This window comes from Arachis ipaensis, chromosome B1, assembly GCF_059453495.1.
Source record: "Arachis ipaensis isolate K30076 ecotype BB chromosome B1, ASM5945349v1, whole genome shotgun sequence".
In the NCBI taxonomy this organism is placed as follows: domain Eukaryota; kingdom Viridiplantae; phylum Streptophyta; class Magnoliopsida; order Fabales; family Fabaceae; genus Arachis; species Arachis ipaensis.
This window is the reverse complement of record NC_142436.1, coordinates 1,417,766-1,437,894: the sequence shown is the minus strand read 5'-3', so window position 1 is coordinate 1,437,894 and position 20,129 is coordinate 1,417,766. Positions and strand designations below refer to the sequence as shown.

At 30.9% G+C, this 20,129-nt stretch overlaps 1 protein-coding gene across 1 annotated transcript; it reads right to left on the bottom strand.

Annotated features, from left to right (window-relative positions):
* Window positions 1–10,545: 10,545 nt before the first annotated feature.
* LOC110271854 (uncharacterized) lies at window positions 10,546–19,507 on the bottom strand. Its single transcript, XM_021102727.2, has 8 exons — window positions 19,389–19,507; window positions 17,019–17,123; window positions 16,044–16,130; window positions 14,367–14,501; window positions 12,962–13,096; window positions 12,775–12,837; window positions 12,050–12,158; window positions 10,546–10,725 (listed from the first exon to the last, which is right to left on the bottom strand). The coding sequence occupies exons 1-8, from the start codon at window positions 19,479–19,481 to the stop codon at window positions 10,694–10,696; spliced, it is 759 nt and encodes a 252-aa protein (XP_020958386.1). The 5' UTR covers window positions 19,482–19,507; the 3' UTR covers window positions 10,546–10,693.
* Window positions 19,508–20,129: the final 622 nt, after the last annotated feature.

Below are 20,129 nucleotides of genomic sequence, written 5' to 3'. Positions count from 1 at the left end.
TTTAAAACAAAATACCTCAAGTTACTGCGATTTACTAACGGTAGAAATAGGATACAAATGTGAATATTTTGGAAATAGGACAAGAGGATAAACAATTATGCCATATATATGTACGCTAAAAATTAATTATTAAATCAATTATTTATATAAAATAATTTTAAAATATAAAATAATACATATAAATATACATAAATACATAATTACTAATTTTTTGTATGAGTATAATATTTTCAAAAGGTAATTAGCTAATTTTTTATTTAAATAATTGAAAAACCTTATAATATTACTCTTTTAACATGACTAGATAAAATATCTAGATTCCCTGATTTAAGAATATAGTAATATGGTCAAAATAAGGAAAAGTATAGGTAAATAATGAAAATATTAAACAATGTAAAGAATAGATATATCGGATGTTTATTTTACTAGTGTACGGATGATTATTTTAATATTAAAATTTAGAAAGTTAATTTGGAGATGTAGTGTGTTTTTATTTGATTGGTGGTTGTTCATATTGTTCAACAAAGTCATTGTCCCCTAGCATTCCCCTCAAAATAATTATAATTCTAAAATTTCATAGTTATATTTTTGGATGAAACTTAGACTTTTGTATGGGTTTAATATCTTATTCAAATGGCAGAGTAGAATAAGTTGACTCTGTTTTATATATTTTTCATCAACCATCTTCAATTATTTTATATACAAAATTAGTAAATCCTATCACATGTTTAATATAATAATATAATGATTTGGACACCCTAATTTTCTCCCACAAAAGCTCAATTACCTGTGACTTCTTCTTGTACTTTTGTTGACACCGCAACATTTTCTTTGTAAAAGACTAAAAGTAGCTCTAGGTATTGTAAATCTAAGTAGAGATTCTCCAAACCCTTTTTTTAACCAGCCTTGTTGGAAAGTAGATATTGTAAATCTAGTAGAAATCTATGATGCACGGACATTGACACAGATACAGGTATACGATACGATATGTAATACGTCGATACGTAAATTTTAAAATTTTATAAGACACGGAGACACGTATGCATATAAAATATAAAGTATTTCTTAGATAAATCGTAATGATATTTTGATATTTTATTAATATTAAAATATAAATTAATTTTTTAATTATTTTTAATGTCTTATTATAGAGTTGTGCTACATGCACACCACTTTCAGTCACTATTTTCAGCCACCATCTTTGTACACGTATAGGAATACAAAATTCAAAAATTAAAAATCAAAACCCCACTCTCACTCTTTTACACGCGTTAGAACCAAAATCCCTCTTTCTCCTTCCCTGACTCTCACTCTCAGGCGTGAAACTTCTTCCTCATTCTCACTCTCAAGCGTGATTCTCTTTCCCTCTCTCTCCGACGGCACGATTCTCCTTTCCTCTCTCTCCGGCGGCACGATTTTCCTTCGCTCTCTTTCCGGTACGGCACATTCTCCTTCGCTCTCTCTCAGGTGCGGTTGCAATTCTTCTTCTTCTGTCTCAGGCGCTCTCTATCTCAGGTGCGAACTTCTTCGAATGCATTTTCCTTATTTGATTCTGCAAAGTAAATAGCAAAAAGGACACATAACTTCAGCCACAAAATTATACACCCGTCCAGTTGCTTTTGTGTGCTCCAATAAAATCTGCTAAGCAAGATAGAGATCAGGAATTAAGATAAGAAATTAATATGTTATGATTTGATTCCTTCAAGAATGATCAGAAAAAGTAAGCTACAACACTTACTTTTCGGATGTAATTTACAACTACTTTGCAGCCTTTAGTTGCCAGTTGCATAACATTTTTTAAAATGTTAATTGGTAGTTTAGAATCTATCTGCAGCCATAAAAAAAAAGAATGCATATTGGGATAACAAAAAAGAAAGGTCTAAAATTAACTTACATTGTTGACTAAAGAAATATAAAAAACAAAATGATGCCATAAAAATTAACCTGAAAAAGTATCACTTTATCCAACTTTGACAGAATTCCAACGGTAACATGAAGACCTCCAGCACTGTCTTCTGTAAGGCCCACATCGGTTGGGGAGGGGAACGAAGCATGCCTTATAAGGGTGTGGATACCTCTCCCTAGCATGACGCGTTTTGACGAGTGAGTGTGGGGGGCTTCAGCTATCATCCCTATCGTCAAAGGCAAAACCGTGAGGCCTTGTGTGCCAAAGCGGACAATATCGTGCTAGCGGGTGGTCTGGGCTGTTACAGATGGTATCAGAGCCAGAACCCGGATCGATGTGCCAGCGAGGGCGCTGGACTCCCTTAGGGGGTGGATTGTAAGGCCCACATCGGTTGGGGAGGGGAACGAAGCATGCCTTATAAGGGTGTGGATACCTCTCCCTAGCATGACGCGTTTTGACGAGTGAGTGTGGGGGGCTTCAGCTATCATCCCTATCGTCAAAGGCAAAACCGTGAGGCCTTGTGTGCCAAAGCGGACAATATCGTGCTAGCGGGTGGTCTGGGCTGTTACATCTTCTATATAGTACATAATTTATTATAGAAAAAAAACATAATTAGTCAATTTTTTTATAATTAAGACAATTAATCAAATTCATATAAATTAATAAAAGATTAAAAATTAATAGACATGACTTTTCAGGAGGATGTTCTTTTGCCTTTGAAGTTTCTGTTACAGATTAACTCCAACAGTTAACAAACCAAATAACATAGTATCTACTATAGCATTTAACAATTTAAAACAGATGTAAATTTAAACAAAATATAAAAAAAATATTAATTTTGATTCACTTCACATACCCCCAATTTAAATCGTCTTCCCTATCAAAATAAGAGTTAATACTGAAATTAATTAGTTGATCTGCAAAACTGTAAAATCGGAGGTAATGGATTAAAAGCAAAAGACAAATACAAAATAGACATAAATATATTACTTCTAACTATTAGACCTACATGAATTTAATTAATAATTAGTAATTAAATTAGTCAATATTCCAATTAACCATAGTTATTAGTTTATGGAATTAGTTAGAACTATAAACATGTACTCTTTTCCAACTGAAAGGAGTAAAGTATAGATAGCTTACAATTAGCTACTAATAACCTGTATAGTCAGTAATCAGTCATAGTTAGTATAGTGTGTATATAAATACATTAAGCCCATAACTGTAGTTAGTTAATCAACATAATATACACACACTCTTATATCCAGAATCTTCTCTTCATCTCTCTCTCTCTCTCTCTCTACTGGGATCTGATACCTTTCATGGTATCAGAGACAGATCCTCAATAATAGCCGACTCAAGTGATAGAAGAATTCAAGCCTTCAACAACCCGATTGGAATCAAGCTCGACGGAGACAACTTCTTGCCGTGGAAGGACCAAGCCGAATCAACCATCGAAGGATATGATCTCATCGATCATGTTCTTGGAGAAAGAATTCCAGGAATGTTCAGAACAGAGGAAGATTGAAGAAGTGGAACAATCTCACCCGATTACAAGCTATGGAAGAGACAAGACGCACTTTTGAAGACCTGGCTCCTCGCATCAATGACGCCGTCGCTCACCGCAAGAATGGTTAGGTGCACGTTTTCATACCAGATTTAAAAAAGGTTAGAGACATTCTTTGCCTCACAAACTAGCGCAAAAGAGAATCAATTGAGAAATAAACTGAGCAACGTAAAGAAAGAAAGTGCAATGTCTGAGTACCTATTAGAAATCAAGAAAATTGTTGACTCTCTGACATCTATAGGGATTCAGATGAGTGAAACTAAATGTGTAAATGTGATCTTGAGAGGTTTATCGGAAGAATATAGTCCGTTCATAGCAGCGATCAATACTAGAGAAACTCCAGTAAACGTTGATGTTCTTGAATCGATGTTGTTAGCTCAAGAAGAGTGGATTGAGAAATTTTGAAATTCTAAGGCTGTGATTCAAGCAAATGTAGCACAAAGAAAATTCAACAATGAAGGATATAGTAGAGAAAATGGTGGAAATAGACACTTTATTGAAGGCTATAACAGAGGAGCTGGAAGAAATCACATGAATAACAACTATGGAGGTGGCAACAACTATAATTTTAGAGGAAGAGGCAGAGGCAGATCCTTTCAGGAGAGGCCTACATGCCAACTATGCCAGAAATATGGTCATTCAGCCATGGACTATTGGCACAGGTTCAATAAGGAATTTTTCGGTGGACAGTTTAAAGCACAAGCCAATCTCACCACCACAGACACACAAGCTTCATCATGCACTATCTTTGATCCGAATTGGTACCCCGACTCAGGAGCGACTCACCATATGACACCAGATGCTTCGCAATTCACAGAATATTATCCATATAGAGGCAATGAGCAGGTGCAAGTGGGGAATGGTAACTCTTTACACATCTCTAATGTTGGTAGCTCTTTACTTAAACCATTTTCAGCTTCAAGAACTTTTAGACTGTAAAAATTAATGCATGTACCTGATTTAACAAAGAATCTTCTTAGTGTCCACAAATTTGTTTGTGATAATAAAGTTTGGATTGAATTTCATGCTGATGCTTGCTATGTGAAATGTCAGGATTCCAAGGAGACGCTTCTCCGAGGAACAGTTGATCATGGCCTTTATTCCTTTGGACCGAACAATAAAAGCCTGATTTTACCAGCTGCAAATGTCACCACTATTCAAGAAAATACAAATTTTCGCCTTTGGCACTTAAGCTTAGGTCACCCTTCCACTAATGTTTTAGTAAGAGTCTTGAAATCGTACAATATTCCCTTCAAAGTCCCTGATTTGATTTGTAGTTCATGCTATCTTGGAAAATTCCAGCAGCTTCCTTTCAATATTTCAAGTACAAAATTTACTAGTCCATTAGAGCTTGTTTACACTGATATTTGGGGACCTTCCCTCATTCCTTCAATAAATGGCTTTCGGTATTATGTACATTTTCTTGATGCTTATTCTAAATTCACTTGGATATATTTGTTGCATCATAAATCTCAAGTACATGATGTCTTTATGCAGTTTAAGAAAATGGTAGAACTTCAACTAAGTGTAAAGATTAAACAAATTCAATCTGATAATGCTAAAGAATTTGTTGCTCTAACGAAATTTCTTAGTGATGAAGACATACAACACAGGTTCTCTTGTCCTTATGTTCACCAACAGAACGGTAGTGCAAAGTGAAAACAACAGCACATTACTACAATGGGACTCACCCTTCTTGCTGAAGCCGGCTTGCCAATGAAATTCTGGGGAGAAGCCTTTGTAACTGTCACCTCATCAATTTTTTGCCCACAGCTGTTCTGAAGTTTAGCTCCCCAAACCAAAAATTTTTTGGTAGAACTCAGTCCTTGGACATGTTAAAGGTCTTCGGGTGCTTGTGTTTTCCCAACACTAGGCCCTATAACAAAACTAAGCTGCAATTTCGGTCAGAGGCATGTGTATATTTAGGTTTGGCACCACAATACAAAGGGTTCAAGTGCCTCACGAAATCCGGCAAAAAACTCATTACCCGAAATGTGATATTTGAAGAGAAAGTGTTCCCATTCAATGATCCCAGCTATGGCTTCTTTACCACCACAGCCGAACCTATCCCCATACCTCAACCTATACCATCAATTCCAATTATCCCAACACCAACTCCCACAAATAACCCTCCACCACAATCCTCACCTCTATTACCCCCTCAGCCTGAACCAAATTCAACTCAATCCAACCCTCCCCCATCTCCGCCTAGACCTTGTCCTACCTTAAACACTCATCCTATGGTCACGAGAGCTAAAACTTGTAAGCTCAGACCCAAATTATTTTTAGCTGAACTCAAGCAGCTTGTACCAAAAACAGCAAAAGAAGCCCTTTCCATACCTCATTGGAAGCAAGCCATGGATGAAGAATATGCTGCCTTAATGAGAAATCATACTTGGAATTTTGTTGAGTTGCCTGTAAACCGAAAACCCATTGGCAGCAAGTGGGTGTTTCGTGTAAAGTATCACCCGGATGGCTCTATAGACAAATACAAGGCACGACTCGTAGCTCAAGGTTTTCATCAACGACCAGGGATTGATTTTAAAGAGACCTTTAGCCCTGTTATTCGCCCTACCACCATAAGGATTCTGCTCACTATTGCATTTACTCATGGCTGGCCTATCAAACAGTTAGACGTTAATAATGCTTTCCTTAATGGAGAGCTTTGTGAAGAAGTTTATATGCAACAGCCCTATGGTTACGAAGTTGATGATTCTAATTTAGTGTGCAAGCTGACTCGCTCCCTTTACGGTTTAAAGCAAGTGCCGCGGGTCTGGTTTGAAAGGTTGACAGGTGAACTGCAAAGGCTTGGCTTTACAGCAACAAAATTCGATGTCTCTCTTCTTTACAAGGCTACATCTTCAGGCACTATCTTCATTCTACTTTATGTGAATGATATTATTGTAACAGGAACATCAGTCACTGCTATTTCTACTCTTATTCAGCAGCTTAATGCTAGTTTTTCTCTTAAAGACATGGGTAATTTGCATTTCTTTCTGGGGATTGAAGTTAGACCGGTTAGCAATGGCCTTTTACTCACCCAATCCAAATACATTTTGGTTGTTCTAAGGAAAGCTGGTTTAGAAAGTTGCAAGCCACTTCCCACACCTATGACATCTAATTTGAAGTTAACATCCACTGATGGTGATCTATTTGAGAACCCAAGTCTCTAGCGTTCTATTGTAGAAAGCCTTCAGTATCTTACTGTGACCAGGCTTAAATTAGCATATCCAGTTAATAAGGTTTGTCAGTTCATGCAGCAGCCTCGAAAGCCACATTGAAAAGCCGTAAAGTGTATTCTTCGGTACCTTCAAGGGTCCGTTACTTTGGGCTTGCATCTTCAACCAGCACCTTCTTTCAAGCTTGCTGGCTACACTGACTCATATTGGGCCTCAGATATTGAAGATCGAAAGTCCACCTCTGGTTTTTGTGTCTATTTTGGATCGAACCTAATTTCTTGGTCCTCCCGGAAGCAAGCCTCAGTCTCTCGCAGCAGCACAGAGGTTGAGTACAGAGGGGCGTGCAACTTAGCCACTGAACTACTTGCTATCAAAAAGTTTTTGTTTGAAATTCATATTACACTGCCTGTTCCTATGATATACTGTGATAATCAAGGAGCAGTGCTTATGGCAGTTAATCCGGTGCAACACTCATGGTCCAAACACTTTGAGCTTGATATTCATTTTCTCAGAGATCATGTTGCAAAAGGAAGACTCTGAGTCACTCACATTCCTGGTGATGCTCAAGTGGAAGACATAATGACCAAAGCTGTCTCCTCTACCAAATTTTTGGAATTTCACAACCAACTTAGGCTGCATAATTTCATCACCCTAAGTTTGACGGGGGATGAAAGGAGTAAAGTATAGATAGCTTACAATTAGCTACTAATAACCTGTATAGCCAGTAATCAGTCATAGTTAGTATAGTGTGTATATAAATACATTAAGCCCATAACTGTAGTTAGTTAGTCAACATAATATATACACACTCTTATATCCAGAACCTTCTCTTCATCTCTCTCTCTCTGCTGGGATCTGATACCTTTCACCAACTAATGCATATTGTGAATTAAGCATTGGAACAGACAGAAAGACTACGGATAAAAAGTAGAGCTATAAGCATGTACTTTTTTATACTATTCCAACTAATGCATACCTTATCAATTGAAAATGGAAGCATTGGGAAGGAGAGAGAAGAAACCAACGATCAGCAAACTGGGTAAGTCTGCACCCTGAAAAATTGAATTTATTATTAGGATTTAAATTTGGAAAAAGTAGGAACTGCTTATAAAATTTTTTAAAGGGATGGAGAAACAGAACGTGGGAGACCTCTGCACAATTTGGGGTCGAGAGGTTTGATTTTGCCATGATGAACATTGGATCTGTGGTAATTGAGAGTGTCCAGCTCAAGTTGGCTATGGACAAACAAGAACGTAGAAAACTTCTGCACAATTTAGCCACAGAAATGTAAGACGTTGCAAGTGATTACCACGGTCATGCAGATTTGTCACTACTTCTCGTTCGTGGGTATCTTCCCGTGGTAAACTCCCGTGTTTCTAGTAGTGTGTAGTGTTTTTTTATAGAAGAAAAACTTTCATTTAAGAAAATAATTAAACAGCATTTATAAACTACAGATTATATATTAGATTTGAAATTAAATAAAAAAATAGATAAATTTTATGTTAAACTAAAGTCTAAGAGAAAGCACAAAATTTAATTACAAAGAATTATATAAGAAAATAGATAAATCACAATCTACACAAAAAGTGCTACAACACAGAAAAATCTCTACTCTTTTTTTCTGAATAAATCTAAAAGCTTTTCGAATATGAAAATATTTTCATAGACGAAATGTTCTCCTCGTTGAATCTTTATCCTTGCTCTATAAAATTATATCCAAAACACCCATAAAAGGACTAATACCTCACATTGGGAAGAGAACAACCACAAAGAGATTATTTTATATTTAGAGCTGGATCTCAAATCTAGATCTATCTCTAAAAAATAGGAGTAACAACAAACAAACAAGCACAGAAAAACAATGATAAGGGCGCAGAGGAGAGGAATCAAGGAGCAAAGGAGGGCCATTGCAGTTCACAGCCCAAACTAACACGGTGACGGTAGCCCTCAAGAAGTTAAGTTTTGTTCTTGTTCTCCTTCGCAGAAGAGAGAGAGCTCAGTCGTTCTGTTTTTAATCTCAAAATTTTCTCTTACCCAATTCCGCTAGGTAACCAACAAGGGGTCCAGCCAACTCCTGCCAATTCCTATTGGACTGGACCCAAAGCCACTAAAAAAAATCCACTTCATTTATACTCCTCGTAACCCTAGTTTCAAAAAAAAAAAAAAAGCAGCCGCCTCATTCTCCTACTCTGCACGCTATCACACTGTTGTCTCTGATCTGCTCCCCACAGTCGCGCCGCCCTTGTGTTTTCTGCAACCGACGTCGCCGCTACGTCTTCTTCTCTCCTACACCACTGTTCGTCCTCTTCTCCTCCTACGTCACGCTGCACATTCTGGACCAAGAAAATGGTCCTCTTCTCCCATGCATTTAGTCATATCTATGCTCTGCGAAATCAATGCCGCCGATCGTCCCAAACCTTCCCTACGTCATGGTGGTAATGGATGTTTCTTTTTTGTATTAGCGGATGATTTTTGTTAAGACATTTGGATATTTTTTCTGTATTAGTGAATTTTTTTTCCGGTGCTGCGATGGAGGCGCGGCGGGGCGGTGGAGGCGCGAGAAGCGATGCGGCGTGTGTTTAGGAGTGGCGGCGGGTCTTGGAAGAGAGGAATTAGAATTTGTATAAGTTATTTATCTAATTCTAATTATTCAAAAACGTAACTAATGTCATTTGACTTTAAAAAATAATTTAAAATTAATAAATATTAAATGGAGTTGTTTAAAGTTGTCTGGTATAGAAGTTGGTTTCCTAGACTTTTTTTTATCCTATATAGTTGGCATAACTAACTGAATTCTTTAGGTTATGTAAGAACTTTGTTGCCAAATGAAAATGAAAGAGTAATAACCAAAAAATCTATCTCTATTCATTTATACGAAAAATAGTGTAATTTTTTTAAAATATAAATATAACACGTCTCCCTATCTTTATGATTTTGAGATAATAACACGATTCTTACGTTAAAAGTTTGTCAAATACTAACAGAAATTAAATTAGTGATAGTTTTATTTATAATTTACAAAGGGTGTTTAGTTTATTTTAAGCCTCTCAAATTATTAATTAATTTATTTTTTAAAAGATTTTTCACCAATGATGGTTTGATAGAGAAAAATTATTGTCAAAAAGGATTTCGCAAGAAAAAAAGCAAGTGCAGAACGAAAAATAGGATAAAAAACGTCACCGTTTTTTCTATAGAGAATGTGAGAGGAAAAAAAAAGGATAATAATAATGGTAAAACATAATAACACAATAAAAATATGGCAACTACTCCTATGAAGATGCCAAAAACATCTTCTCATGATGATCCTTGTTTAAAAAGTGTAACTTATTTGTTTAGCAACACTTTAAATAAAGGTAACACTTTTACTTCAAATAAAAATCAAGCCCTACAATTTATTATCCAATGGTCAAAATGAAATATCTTCACATGATGACAATCATAAAATCTTTATTGGAGTAGCCACCTAAAAATATTGTAGATAAAAATATAATAATAAAAATGGGAAAGAAATAGTAACAGTAACAATTGGTTCTTTTGTAAACATTACGCTAAACTCTCACAAATTCTAAATAAAACCACCGCAAAATTAATTCAATTAATATTTGCTGATTTTTTTTATTTAAAAGGTCCAGCTTTCTCAAAATAATAAGGTCACAGAGGTTCTTGTCTCGGTAAAAACTCAGGTGCAATCGACTTCACGTGAAGTTAATAGCTGAGAGTCGTTAGATGAAAATTTAGTCAAATCAATCAAATCATCTGACGACTCTCAGCTATCAACTTCACGTGAAGTCGACTGCACCTGAGTTTCCACCTCTTGTCTCCTAGTTTTTCACACAAATCACAATTTTGGTTGGAAATAAACCGGTCATATATATATATGTCTTTGTCTTTTGTATACGAAATATAACCGCATCCAAATAAAATCCAGAATGCAACGATTTAATAGATTTACAATAAGGTAAGATAATAATAATAATATAAGTCATAATCCAAAGTATCTCAAAATGCAGTTTGATTCCAGGAAGGGATTAAACCAATCTCCTAACATATTGATGATGAAGCGTCAGGAGAATCTGTTTTAATCACAACATTAAAAATCAGTGAAAAATATGAATTAGTTGATGATATATATGTAAAAAAAATTAAACAATTTATTACAAGTATATTTATTTATATTAACAATTCTTCTATTATTAGCTAATAGTCTAATACTAAATTATGGCACACCCAATCTTATAATGATTTGAAATTTTGGCTGTAGGGACACAGAAATAGTAACAAATAATGAAAGTAGTAACAATAGAAACTAAAAATAATAACTTATGTGTATGTTACTATGTTTTGTTTCTATGTCTTATTTTTTTTTAACATTTTTCTACCAAAACCCTAAATCAAAGTTACTATCTTCAAAATAAATGTTATTAAACAAATGGATGATATATGAATCTAACTAGAGAATCAACTTTTGATTGCCAACTTTATCCGATGTTGTTTTTAATTTTTTTATTCTTTATTCACAATCTCTTTTTCATTTTTTTTTCCTCAACTTAACCGATAACACCATTAAAAAAATTTTTTTTCATCGCCACCGCTAGCCATCTATTCACTGGTCAGCCACTATCATTATTGTTGTCGGCCGTCCTAAACTTTAAATCCTAAACTCTAAATTCTAAATTCTAAACCATTAGGACTGACAATTTGTAGGGTAGGGTAGGTTTGGACTCTACCCTAATCCTACCCACGGGTTGAAAATTTTATTAAAACTTTACCCTATCCTACTCGCAGGTTGAGAATCTCTTAACCCTAACCCTACCCGCACACTAAAATTCTAAACCCTACCCTACCCTACCTTACCCGCAGAAATATCAAATTTTTTTAAAGTAAATATAACATAAAAAATAAAAAACTAATGCTCTAAATTACTAAATTAACTAACTAGTTTTAGTAGTTATTCACTTATTGTAAGTTATTACATAAAGGAGGTTGTGGGTTTAACTCTCACTTCCTTCACTATATACCTGATTTTTATAAAATATGTGTTATATATGAGGTGCGGGTAGGATAGGATAGGGTACACTGTAAACCCGTATCCTACCCTACCCGTAGGCATACCCGGACCGTATCCTACCCTACCTGTAGCGGATCGGATAGTCTACTCTACCCGAACGAGTTGGACTGGGTTAGGTACCCGCAGACCCTATAAACCATAAATAATTATGATATCTAAACCGTAGAGACCTAGACGATAAACTCTTCAAATAGTGAAGGTTAAAAAATAATTTTAATATTAAAAAATAGCTAATATTGACTAGTATAAAAGTTAGCTTTCTACAAATTTTCAAGAGGTTCATATATGAAATAATTTACACTTTTAGGATATTGAAGGCTCTTGCTTACCACCATCAAAAGAGTGCATCAAGTTGTAAGAAGCTTCTCTCAGAAAATCTTCAACCATTCGCTTTCTTTCTTCTTTGTCTGCTTTCTTAATAATATCAATGAAATCCTCCTGATGAAAAACATCGCACCAATATTCATAAGCATGCATTTAATTACTTAAAATTTCACTTCAAATCTTAAGCTTTCATGTTGAGTATGGAAATGCTACATTATCAAAATAAGGATGCTAAGTTCAATTATTAATCTCATTTTTTGTTTTTTACTTCTTTTCTTCTTGCAAACTGGTGGAAGCAAAAAAAAAAAACACTAAAAACTTGTGCATTTAGATTGTGTTTTCATTTTATGTATTTTTTACTTTTAAAATTTTGTGAAAAAAAAATAAAAAAATTATAATAAAAAATAAAATTTTATTATTTTTATTGTTTTCTCTTTTTTCTTCACAGAAATATAAAAATAGAAAATATTAAAATTAAAATCAGAAAATAAAAACCAAATGTCAAACGATCAATTATATAAAGGTAATTATATATTCTCAGTAAGAGTAGCCTTTGATCTCTGTAAAATGAATTAAAAAATTAAAAAATCTTTTAATTTGTATATATCTATTTTTCTACACCAAATTATGTCCAAAATTCCTCTAAAAGAAGCATATTCACATCCAAACAAAATATCTTAATAAAAAAAATTAGAAAATAATGAATATCAAAATGAGCATATATACTCACTTCAGATGATTCTTGTTTCTTGTATTTGGTTTTTGTTTCCTTTACCTCAATACCAACCATTTCCTGAAAAAAAAAAAGTAGTAAAACATTAAAAAAAAAAACAACATTTTAAAAAATAGTTAGTGGTCATTAAAATTGCTAATAATAATTAAGGTTCTTCATCATGAGAATATATAGGAATACTCACCTCATCAGCATGTGTTTTAGGATTTTCAATATCTTGTGTTTTCCTTCTAGGCCCTGGAAGAATTCCATAATTTTCATACCTTTCCACCTCTTTCAAAGATCGAAACTTCATCCCTGTGTACTTATGATGATAGAACTACAAATTCAAACATTTTTTTTATTGTCATTATCACATATATATAATAAATATAACTCATGTTAATAATAAGCAAAAATATATGATGTATTGGGTATGATAAGAATATGCAATAGAAATTTCTCACCATTAGTCCAAAAAAATTTCGATGAAGAGGATTAGTATTTTTGGAATACTAATAAAGAAGAGAAAAGAGACACATAAAAAAACAATAAAACTGCATGCATTTGGTTTGCGTTTTTATTTTTTATGTATTTTTTTTAAATTAAAAAAAATAATATATGAGATAAAAGCAGAAAATATTATTGTATTATTTTTTTTTCATTCACAAAATTCTAAAATAAAAAAAACTTTTGAAAAAGAGAAGTCTTTTATTTTAAAAAATATAGATGAACATTTTTAAAAAATGTACTTTTTTCTATCTCATGTCACTACAAAAAAAAAAGAGCTATTTTAACAATTTTTTTTAACAATCATAATTAAGTGTAAAAATTAATATATATTTTTGACAAATATCACAAATGTCAAATTTTTTATGTTTTCTTGATGAATAATTTGACCGTAGAAAATTACTTCTCAATTTTGACACTCATTTGTTTTCAATTTACTCCATTATTCCTCTTCTTCTTTGGGCTCCTTCAATTTTGGCATCACACTGCTCTTAGTTTGGAATCATACTACTCATTTTTTATCTTCAAAATCTCAATTTATTATTCAGATTCAAGATTTCATCTCATTCTTTGTTAAAAAATTTTTGTTGAGAATTTTTTATGATCAATAAGTGTCAAAATAAATAGTATTTTTGACGACTAATAAATATCACAGAAAATATATTCTCAAATTTTTCTAACAAATTATTTTTAACAGTCAATATTTATCAAAATAAGATTTAACTTTTTTTCACAATTACTTATATGTTAAAAATATTATTTTTGACAAAACTTTTATTAACATATTTTCATAGTTAAAATAGTGTCAAAATTTGTTTTTTTGACGAATTTTAATTTTTTTTTGACACATATAGCTCTAAAAAATAATCTATATTATTGTAGTGTGTATAAATATTAAAATTATTACCAAATAGGTACATTTTATTCTTGTCTTCTCAATATGTACCCATGTCTTAAACATAACTTCTAAATACTATGTATATAAGAAGTACCTTTGTTTTGAACAAAATAAGAAGGAATCAATATAAGTTGTATTTATGCATTAACATTAATATAAAAAAAATAAGTGAACACTAAAGATAAATTATTATGTTACATACCTTATCAACCCTCCCACCTTGGCTTCTTGGTTTAGATATAACCTCATAATTTTGAATCCATTCATGTGAAACCAACTTTGCAGATCTTGATTTTTTTGAATTCGAAGATGCTTCCCCAGTAGTCACATTCCCACTCTAATTATAATCAACAATAAATGTTACCATATGCTTAGGATATATATAGACAAAGCCTAGGATCTTGAATTTTAAAAAAAAAAAAAAAACATGGAAATTGAGCTGAGTGATTCTTCCTCAAAAAAATCATTCTCTCTCATAGTTAATAAACTATATAAAAACAACTATTTTACATGGCAACGTTTGGCAATATTAAAAGTAGGGGTGTTATCGGTTCGGTTTGGTTCGATTTTGGACCAAAAACCAACCAAACCGATATGTTCAGTTCTTACAGACATAGCCGTTTGGTTTGCTGCTTTTACAACAACCGAACCGAACCGAATCGAACCAACAATAGTTTGGTTTAGTCGGTTTTTTCGGTTTTTAATTTCTAATAAGCAAAATATGAATCACAATAATTAGAGGTTTAAAATAGTCAATAAACTGAAATAATAAGAGTAAAACATTGAAATGGTTAGGAGTTGGAAATTTTTATTGTTAGGTTAAAGGTTAAAATGATTAAAACATTGAAATTGATGCATATCTTCGGTTCGATTTGGTTTCTATCGAACCAACCGAAAATCAAACCGAATCGATCGGTTTTGTAAAAAAAAAAACAAAAAAAAAACCGATTTTTTCAGTTTTTAAATCGGTTGTTGTAATTTTCGGTTCGATTTACGGTAATTTTCAGTCCGATTCGATAACTTACACCCCTAATTAAAAGTCTGGACATGAAAGATCATCTAAATCCATCAAAGATCCTTCTTTAATTTCTTATCGATAAAGCAAAAAAGACCTCTACAGAATTAGAAATCTACAAGAAATGACGCTTTTAAGATTTAGTTCTTTCAATATGGATCGTAGTATCAACAATCGATACCTTAAAAAACAAGATACTTCTATGCAAAAGATTTCGTGAAATCTAAAAAAAATCATGTATATTTTAAATTTTTGCCTGAATGTTGCTTAATTCGTGATCAGAATACCAAGAACCTTCTCCTACAATAGGAGAAGCTAGGAATGGAATCTACACAATAAAAGAATCTTAGGATACAAAGACCTCTAAATACTATTTCTAAATCTGTTTGCTAATAATGTTAGCATTCAGTAATCTAGTCTAAGCTTTGAATGTAAATAATTTAGTAGGTGACACATCTTAAGTATAAATAATTTAGTAGGTGATCTACAAAATGTCATAAAATTAATTATTCCAAAAGTATAAATAATTTAGTAGGTGACACATCTTAAGAAAAAAAGCCATTAACTTCAACATCAGAGACTTAATATATATATAAACATCATAGTTGCTATAGCATGAGAACCAAGGTATAGTTTCATTTTAACTTTTCAGACAACAAACTATTCAATCCATAAAAATTATAAATAAATATGCTATATATATATACTAAAATCAACGATTAAAATTAATTATTAATATATAATATACATTAAAATATAAAATACATATTTATATATATAATAGTTAAATTTAGTAATTAATTTTGATATACATATAATATTTTTGAATCACAAAATAAAAGAAAAGAAGGAGAAGAAAATTACCTTAGGAGTTTGAGTTGGGGTCCATGACATTTTTGTTGGAGTCGCAACAAGTATTGGATTTTTCTCACTTGCTTCTTTGGATTGTTCCTAGATTAAACACACCACAACCAAATAAGTAATAACATATCTTTAGAGAGAGTAAGACTGTATTTTAAAAAAATTAAATAATTGAGTATAGATAACAACATATTTTGAGTGTATACTTTTATATACCTTGACTATGTATAACACAACTTTTGTTTTTCATGCTAATACAAATGAACTCAAGAGTATATGTAAGTAAAGAGTCTAAAAATTAACTAGTAATTAATATTAGTTAATTTTTTTAATCTTTTTATTCACAATTTTTATTTTTGAGTAAACGATAAATAGGCCTCTGACTTTTAATCTCGAAAATAAATAAGTTTTCGACTAATTAGAAATACAAAAACGTCCCTTACTTTTTAAGATGCGAGACATTTAAATCTCTGCGGACTAATTTATCCTTATATATTTTGAACGAAAAAACTTAAATGTTTCATATTTTATAAAGTCAATGATATTTTTGTATTTTTAATTAGTCAAGTACTTATATATCTTCAAATTAAAAATTAGGAATTTATTTATTTATTTTTCTTCTTTCTTTATTTTTCTATCGATTTTATTTTTAATATCACTCTTAACGCTAATATATCTTTTGCGGTTGTCGGTTAACTACCCATTATCTTAAATTATAAACTCTAAATTCTAAACCTTAAATCTTAAATCATATCTTCTAAATTCTTATATCTATAAAAGTAATAGTTTAGAAAGTAATTTTAACACTAAAAGAAAGAATGAGGGTTAAAAAATTCATTTTAATACTAAAAAAAATTACAAATATTATTAACTGATATAAATGTTGGTTCCTTACACATTTTCATAAGCAAACTCTTGAAGTTGATTTAACTATAAAAGAATCTACAAAAATTTAATCCTAAAATAAAAATTTATTACCTTATCATCAAATGGAAGACTGCAGAACATTGGATCCCATTCGATTTCTTCAGCATCTGCCATGCTTGAATCATCTATTAATAATGAAGATTTTTTGCATTGATCCTGTTATCATTAAATAAAACACAAACAATTAACATAATAAAAAATACATTAACAATGATATAGTGTAAACAATACATTATTATTTTCATTCATTCTCTGTTTTTAGCGTTTTTTTTTTCTTTTTCTTTTTAATCACTAAACACTAGAAATAGGAACTAATCAAACTTGAAGTTGTACTTGCTAATTTTCTGAATGATAATCCTTTTAACCTAAGTTAATAAATAAAAGAAATTAAAATTACTTAATTTGTTCAATATTATAGTACATTAATGTGTATAATAGCACCTCTACCACTGCCTATTCTTTTAGGCTGCGTTTGAAAGAGAGATTAAGGTGAAGAGACAAAGACAGAAAAATTGAGACTAAATTAAATTTTTATATTGTGTTTGGTGTACAATATACTGAACGGAATTATATCTAAGTATTATGTTTAATTTAAGATAAATATAAAGATTAATGGAGTAGATTTAAAATTTAAAAAGTGAAATGAGAGTATTTTTGAAAAAAAATTGTTATTAAAGCTTCCATCTTCAATCTTAAAAATTTCAGTCTTTTCTATCCCTACTTTTTAGAGATACTGAAAAAAGTAAAATTTTAGTTTCAACTAACCACTAAATACAATACTGAATTTCAGTTTTTCAGTCTCAGTTTTAGTCTCTACAAACAAATTAAACACTATCTTATATTAGAGAAGTGTTATATTCTCTATTGCTTTTCTTTGTATTATTTTTCTTATTTTACTCCTCTATGTGTGTATTAAGTAAGTAAATTTGATATTTAAATTTAAATAAGATGTCACTACTTTGTATCTTTTTATTGGAAACTAGATTTTGGGTAGAATTATTACTCATTTTGTACCTTTTCTGGGCAAAAGTAAGCTTTAAACCAACCCAAGTGAATTCATTATTTTTTCTTTTTTTACACATTTATATTGTTTTGCACTACTCTAGCTATCTATTTGTGCTTCCCTTTAAAAACCCTCTCTTTTATAATATGTTATAAATTGATAAATCTTGTTCATAATATTAATTATCCGACCAACAATAATCTCAAGAGATGTAAATATAACTTATTCTTCTTTTTAAACCAAAAGTGAAAAGGGGATGCTTACATAAAAACGCATAAAACGTCTTTTTGTAAAGATGCTTACGTGCCGTATTATTATTGGATGTATTAATAAACTGGTTATTTTTGAATTTCTTAACAAATTATAATAAAATCGATTTTTTTATAACAATAACAATAAATCCAATTTTTTTAGGGATCTAATTGTATTTTAAAATTTTTAGGGATTCAAATGTTTACAAAAAAAAAAGTCAGAGATATATTTGTCTTTTTATAAAAAAAATTAAAGATATTCGATTTAGATTGTGTAATTCGATCGAATAAAATTGGGTCTAATAATTATAATGCAGAAAATTAGGTTTATTATTGTTGCTATAATAAACCGATTTTATTCTGATTTATTAAAAAATAAATTATTAACTGATTTAATAAAAATGTCCAATAATAACATAACACATATAAACATCTTTAAAAAAAATATTTTTAGTGTCTTTATTAAAGTGGTCTCCAAGTGAAAATAGAGAAAACTGGCTCAAGAAATGAGTATATATAACTATTTGGTGCATGCTATGTATCATATATATATATATATCATTCAAATTTGATGATCAATACATCAAATTTTTATGCAACTAGTCTTTTAGAGTGTGTTTGTTACCATAGACCTTTATAGTTACGGTTTTCTACCGTAACAAAAAAAAAAGAAAAAAACGTAATCATAAACCTAAAATATTCTAGTATTAAAAAAAAAATTAAAAAAAAAGTCTAGAAATTACTGTTCAAATTAAGCCACTCTTTTCTTATTTCTTTACTCCTTCAATCCAACCTCACTTTAATTTATCCTTTTAAATTCAAATTGAATCATCAAAATTGGGTCTATAGGATAATTAGGTCATATATAATTTGAGCATTATACATAGTAAACTTATCAAATAAAATTTAACAGATATTTTATAAATAATAATGTATCTTTCTTTTGAACAACTATTACCCAAAACCTACATCCGAACACAAAAATGTTTTTCTGTTTAATTTTGAAGTGTATGCTCATTATGAATAATTGAACGGGGAAAGAATAGAAGGCGTCATAGATCTGGAATATTATTACTTAAAATTAAAGAAGGAAAAAAAGAAAAACAAAACATGTAAAAAAATATCCAACAAACAAAACGTATTAAAAAATAAATTATGTTCAATTACCACTGCACTTTTCTTCACAGAAGATGCGGTATTATCATGTTGGATATGATTTTCTCCTTCCCTCGAAATTGATACATTTGAGTCTAAATTCATTTCAAATATACAGGGAGTAAAAGAAATAGAATTGCAAAATTTTAACGTGAGAACTAACATAAGCCCCTTATATATATATATATTAGAAAACATTATTTAGGTAAACTATTAAGAGGTTTGAATGCAATCTTTAAATATGGGTTGAATCATTTTAGAGTAATTATCCAAATCAGTCTCAAAGATTTTAAAAACAAACATTTTAGTTTTTAAGAAAAATTAATACACAAAAATATTCCTAAAGTTTTACTCCAACAAACAAATCAGTCTTTAATTCATTTTTCGGCAGAGTAATTACCCAAATCAGTCATTCAGTCTCAAGAATTTTAAAAGCAAACATTTTAGTCCCAAAAAAAATTAATGCATAAATCAATCCTCAACATTTTTCTCTATCAGACATAACAATTCTCTGTCCAAGAAAGAAAAAAGAAAAAATTATTATTATTATTATTATTATTATTATTATTATTATTATTATTATTATTATTATTATTATTATTTGTACAATAATACTATACCACAATTTTTTGTAATTTTTTGACAAAAATAATGATAAATATGTATTTATAATATAAAAAGTATATATATATTCACTCAATAATAATAATAATAATAATAATAATAATAATAATAATAATAATAATAATAATA